This window comes from Camelus bactrianus, chromosome 1 (assembly GCF_048773025.1).
Source record: "Camelus bactrianus isolate YW-2024 breed Bactrian camel chromosome 1, ASM4877302v1, whole genome shotgun sequence".
NCBI classification, from domain to species: Eukaryota; Metazoa; Chordata; class Mammalia; order Artiodactyla; family Camelidae; genus Camelus; species Camelus bactrianus.
In genome coordinates, this window is record NC_133539.1 from 51501099 (window position 1) to 51515057 (window position 13959).

The window sequence follows — 13959 nt, forward strand, 5'->3', positions numbered from 1 at the left end:
TAGGAGGATCTTCCAGGATCAGAAGGGAATTCTGGGAAGGAGATGTTGTCTAGGGGAAAAGTGCCTCTCAGTTTAATTATGAAGGTGACAATATGACTTTCTCCTTGTATCTGTATAGAGTGTATAGTTTTCATGGGGCTCTCAGGGAGTGCGGTGAAGTAGAAAGAGCACTGAACTAGGATTCAGCAGATTTGAGTACTTGTCTGTCATTAAGCAGCTGTGGGACAATTCTGAACCTCTGCTTCCTTTTCTGTAATTGAAGGAGAGGGTGGAATCAAATAGTCCCTCAGGTCTGTTCCATGATTCTGTGGAAGTAGACTTTGGGTGTTCCGTGTGACTGTTTCAGAAGTTGGACTTGGCAGTGGAGTGAGAGTAATGCCTTGGGCTGGGTTCTTCAGAAAGTCTAAGGTGGAGGTGGGTGGGGCAGGGTGAGGCTCTCTCAGGGATTTTTTTGTTCCATCTTTTTCTCACCACCCCTTTACCCCTCTGGTGGGAGGTGATGTGTCATAGTGTTTAATTTATGAGCTTGGGAATCAGGCAGATGCACACTTGACTCCCAGCTCTGCCACTTACTGACTGTGTGACCTGAGGCAAATTTCTTAACCTCACCCTGCCCCAGTTTCCTCATCTGTAAAATGATTATCTCCCTAAAGTTATCATAAGGGTTGAATTTGCTATCATTCTTCCTCACAAATATATTAATACCTATGCTGTTTATACCTCTCTCTTTGAAACTCTGATTTTGACATGAAATTCTGTAAGCTTTCACCCCACTGTCCCACCCGTTTGCTGTTTATTTTGCATGGAAAAACTTAGGTATCACGTACTTTTACTTCTTCTGATATTCAGTTGTCTCCATCTCCAGTTCTACTTGTACATTAAACCTATTAAGCTAGATGGTACCAGGTACAAAAACTAGTGGGCAGACAGCATTGTTATAGACAGTAACTTTTAAAAATTTTGGCATTGAAAGCGTTCAGGAGTAACAGTAGCTGACTCACTAAGGAGTATGTATTTCCTTCTAATAAATACTTAAGGGTTAGAGGAATGGGGCAAGGGAAGCCTTGGATTCCATATAAAGTTCCTGTGCATTCTGAGATTTTCATAGCATTGCAGCAAGTATCTATCATGCCTATGCACTAACAGGTCTTCACAGTAAATTTACTGAAGTTCAGGATGATAACATTTCATAAATTATCCACAAATTGTATCTTGATTCTGCAATCAATAAGAAATAGCTTCTATAGGTGAAAGGAAAAAAAAATGGTAAGAATATTCAAGTTCCTCACAGATGCAATTTTGAACGACATTAGCATGTTACTTCTATTATACCTTTCATCTCAGTTGTTGGAGTGATGATGTTTAGGATCTGCACTAGGACTTTACAAAGACTGTCCCAGTGATGGCTTTGGACTGCTACTCCGCCTGGTGTCCTTTGTTCTGAGGTCCCCTGGCCATCTAGGTGAGTCCCCACCACCTTTCAACAAGTAAATGGCCAAACACAGGAGAAGGTGGTGGGCTCCTTGCGGGCAGGAGCTGTGTTATTGATTGTCATATATTCAGAGCCTGGGAGGTGAAGAGCATTTTATAGACACTTAATACTCAATGGGCTTCAGGGTCTGAAAGTAATGGATCTCTGTTAAGCAGGAGACGGAGATGCCTGAGTAGGAAAACCTTACAGTGCTATGAAAAGCGTGTCTAAAGCACATCCTGAACCACAAGGTTCAACAGTGGTGCTACAGTGGGAATTGTCATTGCTTTTTCACTTCATATCCCCATATTGCATTACTGTGGAGTTTAAACTCTGAGAGTAAGGGGATGGAATCAAAGGGGCTTCTTAGCTAGAGCTAAAATACAGGGGGAGTAAGGTTAGAAATGAAGCACAGGTCCTAATGTGGGACCATGTCTTCCTCAGGGTGACGAATTTCTCTCACCAAAGGTAACCAATCAGATTCTATAGAAAGACAGAAGCCCTGGCCTTGCAGTTATATTTCAGGATAGAGTGAAGGAAAGCAATGACCAAAGGGAGTGAGCCCACGAAAATACAAGGTTAGCCTGACAGTCAATTAGAAGTTTGAAGGAAGAGAGACTGGCTGTTCTGCAAGATGGTTTACTGCCTGCGTTTTCAAGGACCCCTGGCAACTGGAGAGTTATGAGATCTGTTCCTTTTTCCTTCACTGCAATGAATCATGCCTCTGATGACAATCGTGTGTGTGTGTGTGTGGAGTCGTGTTCTATCAGCTTCTCTCTGAATTATTGCTTATCACTCAGGGGCCCCCCAACCACTTGAAGATTGCCAGGATGACATTCAGAGTTGAGCTGGGAAGGTAAGCCATTCTGTTCTGGAGGACGCGGTTGGTTACACCTGCCACTCAGGGATGTCCTGGCTCCAGGAATCTTCTCGCTGCCACATGCCAGAGGACATCGTATAGTCGTTCTGAGCAGCCCTGGCAGTGGCCCAGTGGCCTGGCAGCGAGAGGTGGGCACAGGGAGTGTTCTGTCCTCTCCTCCTTCAGCAAGACAGGATCTTGAGGAAGGCTTTGCGGAACTCGACATTGAAGGTGGTATAGATCACGGGGTTGAGGGCGCTGTTCACGTAGCCCAGCCACGTTGTGGCACTGTAAAGCTCCGGGGACACATGGCATGCTTGGCAATGCGTATTGAGAACGTGGGTCAAGAAGAAAGGCAGCCAGCAGACAATGAAGGTCCCTACGTTGCAAAGGACAAGAAAAACTGGGTAAGGGGTTTGCTTACTCCCTCTGTTGTAACATAAAAATGAGTCACAGCTGTCTCCTTTGTGGCAGCCACTATGCTGGAAGTTTTAATACCCTTTTAATTTTCACACCAACTCTATGAAGTAGGTGTGATTAGTAACTTTTTTTTTTGGATGAGAAAACTACATGCTAACGTCTTTGACTCTTCCCAGGCCTTTGCTCCTAAATCAATTTTCTAGTTTGATCTCTAGATAGTTCTTTACTAGTTTTTTTCTACTTCTCAATTCAATTCAAATATTTATTTAATGTCTGTCCGTACATGACATAAGCCTAGGCGCTCACGGGATAGAGAAGCAGACCTTAAAGGCACAATTGACACAGTTAGGTCTGCTGAGATTAACATAGGGGCTCCCTAGATGTGAGAAGTCCCTGAGATAGGAGAAGTTTGCAGCTCTTCAGTGACAATGAGCAGTGACAATGAAAGTCAGTGAACTGCCTTCACTAACTCCATGGTACCTGTGACCTTCCAATTTTTTGTTTCTTTATTTAAATAAAGTTGGTATTTTTCTACTATAAAAACTAGCACTGATTTTATTATGGAAAACTTGGTAAATGTGGAAAAATAGAGAAAAGCAAAATAATCACCCACCACCCAAAGACAATCAATCACTTTGACATCTTAGTGAATTAATTTTCAGTCTTTTTTCCTCTGTATTTAAAATAATCTCGATGTTATAATGCCATATGACAGTAGTTTTTTGTATCTCTGTTTTTTCACTTTATATTTGAAAATAGGTAAGCATTTAGTAAATATCCAATATGTGCCAGACACTTCTATTGAATCATTATTTATTGTTTGATTTATTCATTATAATTCCAAGTGATACACAAAATCTACAGCTCAATTAGGTGATATGTTTGGTTTCATAAATTTCAGTTTAGGTCTTTTGAATTTCCATCAGAGTTAACATTTACACACAAACTCCTTTCATTTATATTATAAACATTTATCATTAAGTACAATCATTGGATTTCCAATTTCTGTCAAAAATGGTTACCTTAGTATCCTCTGCCAGCTCCACTAAACTCAGTCTAACCCATCAAAATCCAACCCATCCCAACTTCACCTGACTCAAACTCACCGAGTACGATGACCAGCATCTGGGTGGCCTTCTTCTCCCGAAGTGGCATTCCCCGAGGTTGTAAGGGCCCCAGCTTCAGGGATGTCGACAACCTGCCGTTACTGAGTTTTCGAACCTCTAAGCTGAGCTTGGGTGCCATGGTGGGGCTGAGGGAGTTCCGAGTCCTCCCCTCCCTTTTCAACTCTCCTTCCCCTTCTTGGAAGCCTGGTCTTCCCAAGGCAGTATCTTGGCAGATGCTGTAGTAACGTTTCAGCTCCATGTGTGTCCTGCCAGGGGAGAGGGGCTGCAGGTGTAACAAGAGAGAGTCCTGACATTTCTGGGGATATTGTTTGTCTTCTGACTGTTCCTGAAAGGGAAACAGAATACAAAGAAGGAAGAAAAAAACATCATTGTGTGAAACCTACCGACAGTACATCTGAGAGTGGTGGGCTCGTGGGAAGTTAAGGTGAAAAAAATCTGCTTCTGTCTTTACAGCTAAAAAGTGTCTACCACATATAGAACATTTGAGAATCACAACAATCCCTTGGGGAGGGTAGCACAGAATTATAGCCTGGCCTTTTTGATTTGGAATGACCTGGGTAGACGGAGGAACATATTAAATGACACCCCTGGGATATAAACAGAAAAATCTGAATGTGGAAAACTACAAAACAAATTACTCAGCTTCTTCAACAAGTGAGTTGCAATGACAACACCACCACCATTTACCAGGTGCAAAGGGTGGGTCCTTTTTAAATTTGGTTCAAATAAACCAACTATAAAAAATTTACAAGACAATTGGGGAAATCTGAACATTGGATATTCAGTGATACTAGGGAATTGTTAATATTTTTGTGTGTGTGTGTGATATCTTGTGGTTAAGTGTTTTTATAAAAGAGCCTATATTCTTTAGAGGGTTTTACAGAAATATTTTTGGTTGAAATGTTATGTTTGAGATCTGCTTTATAACAATCCAATAGGGGTGTGTGACATAGGTGGGAGTGTCAGTTGAAGTAAGATGGGCCATGAGTTGACAATTGCTGAAGCTGGCTGATGGCTATTGAAGGATTAGTTATATTTATCTTTCTATTTTTTTATTTTTGAAATTTTCAATAATAAAAAATATAAAAAAGTAGGATTTTGGTCTCAGCTTCCTACTTAGTGGACACATCCTTGGGGAAGTTTAATTAACTTTCAATTAACAGAGGCATTTAATTAATGTCCCTGAGCCTCATTTGTAAAACAAAAAAGAAATGAAAATAAGTGGATTGGGATGAGTAGACTGAGAGTAGAAACTGAAGACATGCGGCTGTTTCCGGTGTTTTGGGAGGATGCATGTGTGCTCAGCCTCTGAACTTCATCCCGTGTTTGAAGAGTCAGATGCTGTGTCAATCTTGGGTAGAAGGTAGGATTCCCCAGCACCCTTACTGAAGCCATAAAAGCCAGATACTCGCTCTCCGCGACCTCCCCACCGGGCAGCTAGAACTCTGGTACATGAACCAAGCCCAGCCAGTCGGAGACTTGCACCTACGACCATGAACTGGAGCACAGGAAGCAGGGAGACTTCAGAATTCACTGAGCAGTGGTGACAGTCAGTGTCCAGCGTCCCAGGTATTCTACGCAGAGTCTTCCCTGGGTGTGAACAGCATCTTCTGAAGCTGTCCTTCAGCCTTCTCACTGAGTCTGAGCGCCTTGATATCCTCCCAGTAAATTCCCTTTTTGCGTAAGTTAGTCAGTGTCGGCAACCAAAACCCTCATTAGTCTCTCTTTAGTTCAAGGAACCATAGTTTTCCACTTACAGAGGGCCAAGTACACAGTACACACTCAGAAATATTGCTGAATAAATGAATGAATAAATGAATGCAAGTGGCCTTCAAGATGATTTAATGTTTTAAAAACTGCTCCACAGAGGTATTTGTAGGGATTTTATCATAACATTTTTTTTTTAAATTTGTTTTTCGTTTTGATGGGATTTTCTAATAACTAATATAAGTATATTGTGTCTTACCTGAATGACCATTGTAACCAAGATTATATTTATGATTGAGCTGGTGTCTAGTGATCTTCTAAAAGTGACAATATTTAACTTCAAATGCATTATATCTGAAACTAAAGGACTGGGGACACAGTTCTGAGAGTACTTAGGAAATCTCAGGTTTGAGAACTCTGATCTAGTACAGCTTGTCCCCATTTCTCAGATTTGGAAATTCATTCCTATAGAAGGAAAGTGATTCTTTCAAAACTGTGTATTAGTGAGTGTATTTTTCGGCTCTCTCTGCAAACTTTTATCACGACCTCCATGACTGACATGAAAAACACTGGGTTCCTTTGGATCTGGCTGGCGGAGCCCTCCACTCCCAGATGGCAGGACAGAACCTAATTCTCCACACACCGGGCAGTGCCAGCTTCTTGGTTCTCTAATCTCATTGTGGTCACCACTCTTCCTTCTTTTGTCCTTGGAGCCTTCTCAGAACTTGAATTTGCCATAGGCAACTTTAAAGCTATTATCCATTAAAAAAAATCATTTACAGCAGGAATCTGTAACTGCTACATGAGGCCTGTGTAAGAGTGGTTAATTAATTATACAGAGATTAGACAAGGCTCAGACCTTCATCATTATGGGCTTTTGAAGTTTCATTCCTAATATTTACTTGGCTGTGGTGTTCAGGGAGAAGAATACTGGTCTTTTATTTAACACCTTCAGGCCCCACTCCACACATGGCTTGCTTGGGGAGGCAGGGCTGGCTTGAATTGGAAGAACAAGAGTCACAGATCATGAAATTGTCTTGGCTTTTCCCACACTTAGTGGCAAATAGGCACTTAAAAGTCTCCCATTAACCTCCCTTGGCTCTGCGCATACCTGTTACCATGATGCGCTCCCTGTTCCCTCTAATGCAGGTGGTTCTGGGTGGTATCTTTATAACACATACATCCAAGAGTCATTGGCTCCAATCATCGGGATCCAGCCAATAGTCATGTGCTTTCTGAATATCATTAGATAGTTCCTATTCTGAAGCTCAAATCAGATAGGATCTCAGATCTGTTGTTTAGTATAGATACAACTGTGGGACTGGGGATAGATTCCATTTGAGGGTAGAAGTGAAATCAAGTCAAGCCAATGTCTTGAGAAAAGATCTCTTAATCTTTTCCTACAATCAGAGGTATGGCTTACTTACCATTTTCCCTGTGGCATCTGATGGAAATCTGGCCCTTATTGAAAACTGCCGAATGGGGTGCAGCCGCAGACAGGAGGACTAGGGTGGGTTGAATGGGAAACAGTTGTGGGTTAAGCTCTACGTAGTTGGGTCATTCAGATGACAATGCTTTGAATACAATATATTCATATCCTCAGCTTTGGGTCCTGACCTCCTGTTTCAGGGGGACCAATATTCTTATTCTACACAAGCCTTGGGATTTGAGTTTAAGACACTGACTCTGACTCAAGTCATCATAGGTTGATCAAGACATCCAATTTGGACCTGCCTTCAAGATCAAACTCAGTTTTTACTCTGTCTATGAAGCCCTTGAACATATTGACTTCTATTATCTCATAACCTCACCAGAATTTAATATTTAGCTGCTTAATTGTCTTCATCTCACATTTGGCAAACATCCCATTCAGTTTTAGGCTGCTCATTAACCTTGGCTGGAGGTGTGTTTTATTTGTTTGTCTAGGATTCCAAGCTGTATAATATTCCTTCTGTTTCTTTCCTAGCAAATTTCAAGTGATTGGCAATCATCCATTCATGCTTCAAGTACATCTTAAAGTGTTTGCCAGGCACGGGAATAAGCAGAATTTACAACCCAAGCAATTGGAAGATTTCCATGACCTTCCTTTTCAGAGTCTCGAAAGATCTAATAAAATCTGTCATCAGCACCCCATCCCACCAGCTGGTTAGGGTTTTGGCACAGAGGCAGAGTAAGGAAAAGAAGTTTCAGTGGATACCCAGTGATTCTTGATATGAATGGTCTGGCCAAAAAGCCATTTCTGGGAACCCACCAGCAGTGAATGGTAAAGCTGCCGCACTAAAACTTCATACCTGTGTGACATCTGAACTGCGGGCCATTTGGGGGCCATGGAAGACTTTGGAGGGAAGTAGAACAAGCCCAGAAACTATCCTATCAATTTACCAAGTAAAGTGTGCTCTAGGCAAGACTATCAACGCACTTTTGAGATTGGATTTCCTACTTCTAAAGCACAGCCAATGCCTGCAGATTAAAAGGTGGGTGTCAAACGTGTGTCCCCAGTGTAGCAGTACAGGCAAGGACATGCACTGCTGGACACAAGTCGGGGAGGCCTGGGGCTGGGTGCTGTCTTCCTCCTGCCCCTCCAGGGTGCTTACCTGCTGGGGGAAGCCAGGCCTGACACTGAGGCACTGACTGTTCTGTCGAGTGAGGATCCGTTTCCGTCTCCTCTGTCTCAACACCACATAGATCCTGGCATAGACGAGGACAGTCACTCCAAAGGGCAAGTAGAAGGACACCACTGACGAGTAGAGGACAAAGTCGGGGTTGGAGATGGAGCAGACGCTGGGGTCCCCTGTGAGTGAGAGAAGGGGAGAAAGCAAAGCCGTCGGCCAAGTAGGGACCTCAGCAGGGAGCACAAAACATGGCGTCTCCACCGCCTAATCTACATGGAGCATTGAGAAGCACTGGGGGCCGGTCCCATCTACCCCATCTTCATGTCCCAGGTTATGTGCTGCCTCCTCCATGGAGGCTTCCTTGCTTGAGTTTCTCAGTCAGAAGCAACTCTCACTTCCTTTATGTCCCACAGCCCTTTACTTTTGCCACTTTTGTGTGTTTAAGTTGTGAGGGTGGGGGTAGGGGACAGTCTCAGACACCTACAATGTCAACTTGCTGAGGATACGAGGTCTCATTCATCATTGTGCAGCTCACAGGTCACTTAAAAAGAAAATTTACCAGTGATTATATGCCAGACACTGCTCTACACTGGGGCTGCAAAGATGAATAAGATATGGTGTCCGCCCTTGAAGGAGCTCACGGTCTAGACAGACAGATGATCCCTTCCGCATACTGTGCTAAGTGTCACAGAGGAACGTGGCCTGGGGCGCTGGGTGGAGGGCCACAGAGCAGCTGACCAGAGGCTCCCTGGAGGGCTGGAGCTCCCAGTAAAGGGCCTGCTGGTGTGGAGGCATCAAAGGATGGGTGAATGCAATGAAAGAAAGGAGAAAGACTTCTTTGCTGAGAATGCCAGGTCTCCAATTGTGAATCCCAATTGTGGGGCAGGTGGTGGCTGAATGTAGGCAATTCTATTTTTCAGAGAATCCCAGTTATGCTCAGGAGTGCGATGGGAAAAGAGCCAGTGAACATATTGTCATCGTGGACAATGTGAATTGAGTTGTGTCCTTGTCCTTGCTTTATGTCCTGAAATGCTCCTGCCACTCTTCCTGAGGAGGTCCCTGGAGCCTTTTCTTCTGAACTCTATATTTTACACACTAACTACTACTTTAAAAAAAAACAGGAGCAAAAGTAGGTATAGCATGCTTCCATCTGTGTAAAAATCGACACACACACACACACACACACTCACAGGTGTGCTGCATGAGTGTGTGTATGTACTTGTTTCAAGTGTTATCTTTTAAGAATATTGGTGTTTACTTTTAGGGAGGGAGACAGGGGAACTGGTAATCTACATGTAAGGGTATATGTGTATATATATATATATATATATATATATATATATATATATATCTCATTACACCTTATATTTTATCATGTGCCAGTATTTATTTTTCCATTAAAAATATTGAAAGCATATGTCTGAAAAACGGAAAGTGAAGAGAGAACACAGAGCTATTTTGGGATCGCTGATCAAAGGAAGGCCCTCGATATACAATCACTGAACCCGCGCTGTCATCCCTTCCTTCCTCCCCTACATAAAAAACTGCTGCTTGTCCTTAGACTGAGTTTTGCAGCCTCTCCTGTGCATCCCATGAGGCTTGTCAGTAGGCGGAGTGACACTGGGCAGTGAGTGGGGCCCTGCCCCAACCTTCAGTGACCTGGCCTGGCCTGGGTGTGTGTCCTGCGGGCAGGGCAGAGTGAAGCACCACACATGGCAATTCTGAAAGCTTCTCTCTGCTGATTCCCCAGGGAAGTGGCAAGGGCAGTGAGGCACCCAGGAGCTATGCTTCTCCAGGAGATGAGGTACCTGGTCCTAATTATTTAACTGAAACAGCACAGTGCTGTCAGCACCATGGTCATTGAATGAATATATGAAAGATGAATAAATGAGCCAAGTGTACAGATGAGCATTTAGTTAAGCAGTCACTAGCTGATAATGGGGAAGGCCGGTAGGGGGACTCCCCATTCTCTGAGATTGGGATGTTTGTCCCAGTGAATCACAGCAGTTAAGGAGGAAAAAATGATGACGAGGACCCATCCACGTACTCATTCAACACACGCTTACAGAGTACCTGCTGTATTCCAGGCACTGTGCTGGGTGGTAAAACACCAAATATCTTTTGTGGGCTAGCCTAGGAACTCAGGTCCTGCAGTGACGTGAACGGCAAGGCCACAAGCAAGTTAACTTGAGAGATTCATGAACTTCTGGCTCTTTGAAGGATTTGTCCTCAACTTGTTTCCAAGATAGGAGATCCTGATGAATTTGATTTTACAATAAGCCTTTTAACTTTGTGCTTCTCAACCAAGCCCCACCACACCCAGCTCCAGTGTTCTGAAAGCCAGGTGAGGCGTTCTGTTGCTAAAATCTAAAAAGCCATCCTCTGTTTCCTTGTTTCCAAGGAAAATTAAGGCAGTTGATAAGACTTTAAGTTTTCCTGTCCTTGAAAGTTTCTTAAACCCTCGTCACCAGCTATTGCTTATCCATTCTGGAATTTTTAATAACACAATAGCTACCTGATTTAGCAGAAATTTTTATTTTTAAATTTTTTTATTGAAGTATAGTCAGTTACAATGTGTCAATTTCTGGTGTACAGCAGAATGTTTCAGTCATGCATATACATACATATATTTGTTTTCATATTCTTTTTTATTGTAGGTATTGAATATGGTTCCCTGAGCTATACAGAAAAAAACTGTTTTATATCTATTTTACATATAGTAGTTAGTATCTGCAAATCTCGAACTCTCAATTTATCCCTTCCTACCTCCTTTCCCCCAGTAACCATGTTTGTTTACTATGTCTGTGAGTCTGATTTAGCAGAAATTTAAATACTAGTTATTTTTCTTATCTGTGAAATGAAAGGGTCAGTGACCTTTAGGGTTTCCTCTAGTATTACCACTCCATCCTCCGCTGCCATGAGGGGCTCTTGATGTGATATTTGGCTCCTGATGGCTGGGCCTCTGCTGGGAGTGGGGGCAACACGGGTCAGCCAGACCCCAAGGCCTTGGAACTCTCTGTGACCCAAGATCCTGCCTTCTGTGTGTGCGCCCAGAAAGGCATGTCACTCTTTTCTTAGACAATAAGAGTGATTCCAAGTTGGAAGAAACTGAAGTTCAACTTTGCTCTGCCTCATGCGCTCTGACAATTCACAATCCCCCTGGCAGCCCATTTCATAAAGAGAAGAGCTATGCCAGGAAGTTCTGTTTTGTGTCGCACTTAGTGAACATCCAGCCACTGGTGTTGTTGGCAGAATCCTGCCCTTTCCTCCTCTACTTTTCATGAAGGGAGTAGGAAAAAAATGGCTGAGAGAAGTCATTTATATTGGGCTTTCGAATGAAGTAGGGAACTTCCTTACAGATGCAAGAGGTGCTCGAGGAATCCACATCCATCAAGATAATGAAGCTATGCTGTGAAGGTCGGACTGAGGCAGAGCAGGACTGGGCTCACGAGTCCTGCTCGCAAATTCCCTGAACTGCATTCTGGGGTGGGACTACCAGGCTCCTTTCTGACCACCAGCAGAGCTACCACTGTTTAGATTGTCCTTGGAGCAGGGGCATAGTTAAATGTGGAGGCAGAGGAACCTTTTCTTATACATAATAATAACAACAATAACACTAGCTAATATCTATCGGGTTTTTTACAATGGACCTGACACTTTAACACAGTATATGAATAAGTGGAGAGCTTAATCTAGTTAGTGCCTCTAAAAGTACTGGATTTGCAGATACTAACTACTATGCATAAAATAGATAAACAACAAGGTCCTACTGTATAGCATAGGGGACTATATTCAATAACTTGTAATAACCTATAATGGAAAAGAATATGAAAAGGAATACATATATGTATATATGTATAACTAAATCACTGCTATGCACCAAAAATGAACACAACATTGTAAATCAACTATAATTCAATAAAAATTTTTTAATTAAAAAATAAATAAAAAAATAAAAGTAAAGGAGAGAGAGATGAGAGAGAAGTGAGCCTGTATGTGCTAAGTCACAAGCCTTTTTTGCCTTCTCAATTCTATTTGAAAATTCTTTTGGAAAGATTTTTCTGAATTTTGTTTCTGGAACAATGATCTCACTGGTGGCAACAACACTGCAAGTAGTTCATCATTCTCCTTCACTTTATATGTTGACATTAACTGGGAACCCTGTCTAACGTCAGATTTTGAGACTAAATGTTACCAGCATGTGTGTATGTCTGTGTCTGTGAGCATGAGTAAGGCCACCCCCGTCAGCCTCCAAGAATGAGTAAGAGGAATCACACAGCCCAGTGAACGTTGGTGGGGGTTTGCTGCTGGCCGGGGTGAGGACTGCCTCAGTCTATCAGTGGTAGTAAGTGCCCTGTACTACAAATTCTAACTTAGAATGCATTTTCTTCCAGAAACAAGGATATAGAAGGTGGCTTAGTTATCAGACTAACCCAAAAAGCCCATTTAGAGTCATCAAAATGGCATTTTAGTGCCAGAGTCAGCCTCTCTAGTGGTGTTTGAGAATGTTGCGTTGGTGTGATGCACACGCATGTTTGTGTGTATAACGTGTCATTGCTGAGTGGTAATGGTAAGTGGCACTGAGTCATGCAAAGACAATAATGGCATATTTTAGGGACACTTTGAGTTAGCCAGGCAACTATTTGTTGGATAACTTGGCTACTTAACCTCTAATGTGGCAGAGAAACAAGTCTGACCTTGAGCAGGTGGTATGTGCTTGGCATGTCTATGTGTGTTATCCCAAATTAATCCTCACTTAATTGTAAAAAAAAGCTCTGTGAAGGAGGCAGAGGGAAATTATACCCTATGTAGGCTTAGATTCTAAAGTCAATGATTAAAACGAAAATTATATAGAGTCAAAATTCAATTAGTAAGTCCCCTCAATCACATAAAGATTTACAGGGTTTGATTACAACCTTGAACAGTAACAAGTAAAGCTGTATGACACATGCAGTAAGATGTCAAGTATTATAAAGAGTTAAAAACATGTAATTTCACTTTTTTTTAAAATTATTTTTTTTTTGGGGGGGTGGTAATCAGGTTTATTTATTTACTTAAATGGAGGTACTGGGGATCGAACCCAGGACCTCGTGCATGCTAGGCAGCCACTCTACCACCGAGCTATACCCTCCCCTCAAACATGTAATTTTAGAGATGAAGTTGCTGGACTTATTTGCAGGAAGCCATATATAAAAATAAATGTTGAAAACTTCCTAACTAAATACATAGACTGAATCTACATACTCGATTTTGCTCAGGTTTCTGGCCCGCTGTATTATCATTCCACATTTAGCAGTAGGGAAGTGTAACTCAGAAGTCAAGTAACTTGTTCAAGGGAGACACAGCTGTTAAGTGGTGGAACTGGAGTTCGAATCTAGGTTTTTCTGACTCCAGAACCTCTGTCTTCCAAAATGGATTTTGACTTCTAAATAATTGTCCAGCAAATGCCTCTTTGAAGACAATTTAAAAGTTAAGATTTGCCTGTATTTATACGTAATGTGTTACAATATAATATATCTGTGTAAACACAAGTACACAGCTATGTGACTTGTACATATATACTAGAAATTTATGAACTTGGAACATAGGAAATGAACAAGCCACTTCAAACGGACAGAACAAGAAATCTACATGAACACCAGAACATGAGTCCATTGGTTCTCAGTGAACACTCAGAGCTTATTGTCAACACCTACAACTTTACTGTATGTGCTAATAGTTTTCATTCAACACATGAAATTCCTGAGGTTGGAAGATCATGGT

The 13959-nt window shown here is 42.2% G+C and overlaps 1 protein-coding gene across 1 annotated transcript in view; it reads right to left on the bottom strand.

Moving 5' to 3' along the window:
* Nucleotides 1-826: 826 nt before the first annotated feature.
* DRD3 (dopamine receptor D3) overlaps nucleotides 827-13959 on the bottom strand; it is a 35152-nt gene continuing 22019 nt past the window's right edge. The window contains exons 4-7 of the mRNA XM_074364858.1: nucleotides 8179-8375; nucleotides 4003-4139; nucleotides 3857-3904; nucleotides 827-2709 (exon numbers count right to left, since the gene is read on the bottom strand). Coding sequence (XP_074220959.1) covers nucleotides 2373-2709; nucleotides 3857-3904; nucleotides 4003-4139; nucleotides 8179-8375 — 719 coding nt within the window. The 3' untranslated portion in view covers nucleotides 827-2372. The remainder of the gene's footprint in view (nucleotides 2710-3856; nucleotides 3905-4002; nucleotides 4140-8178; nucleotides 8376-13959) is intronic.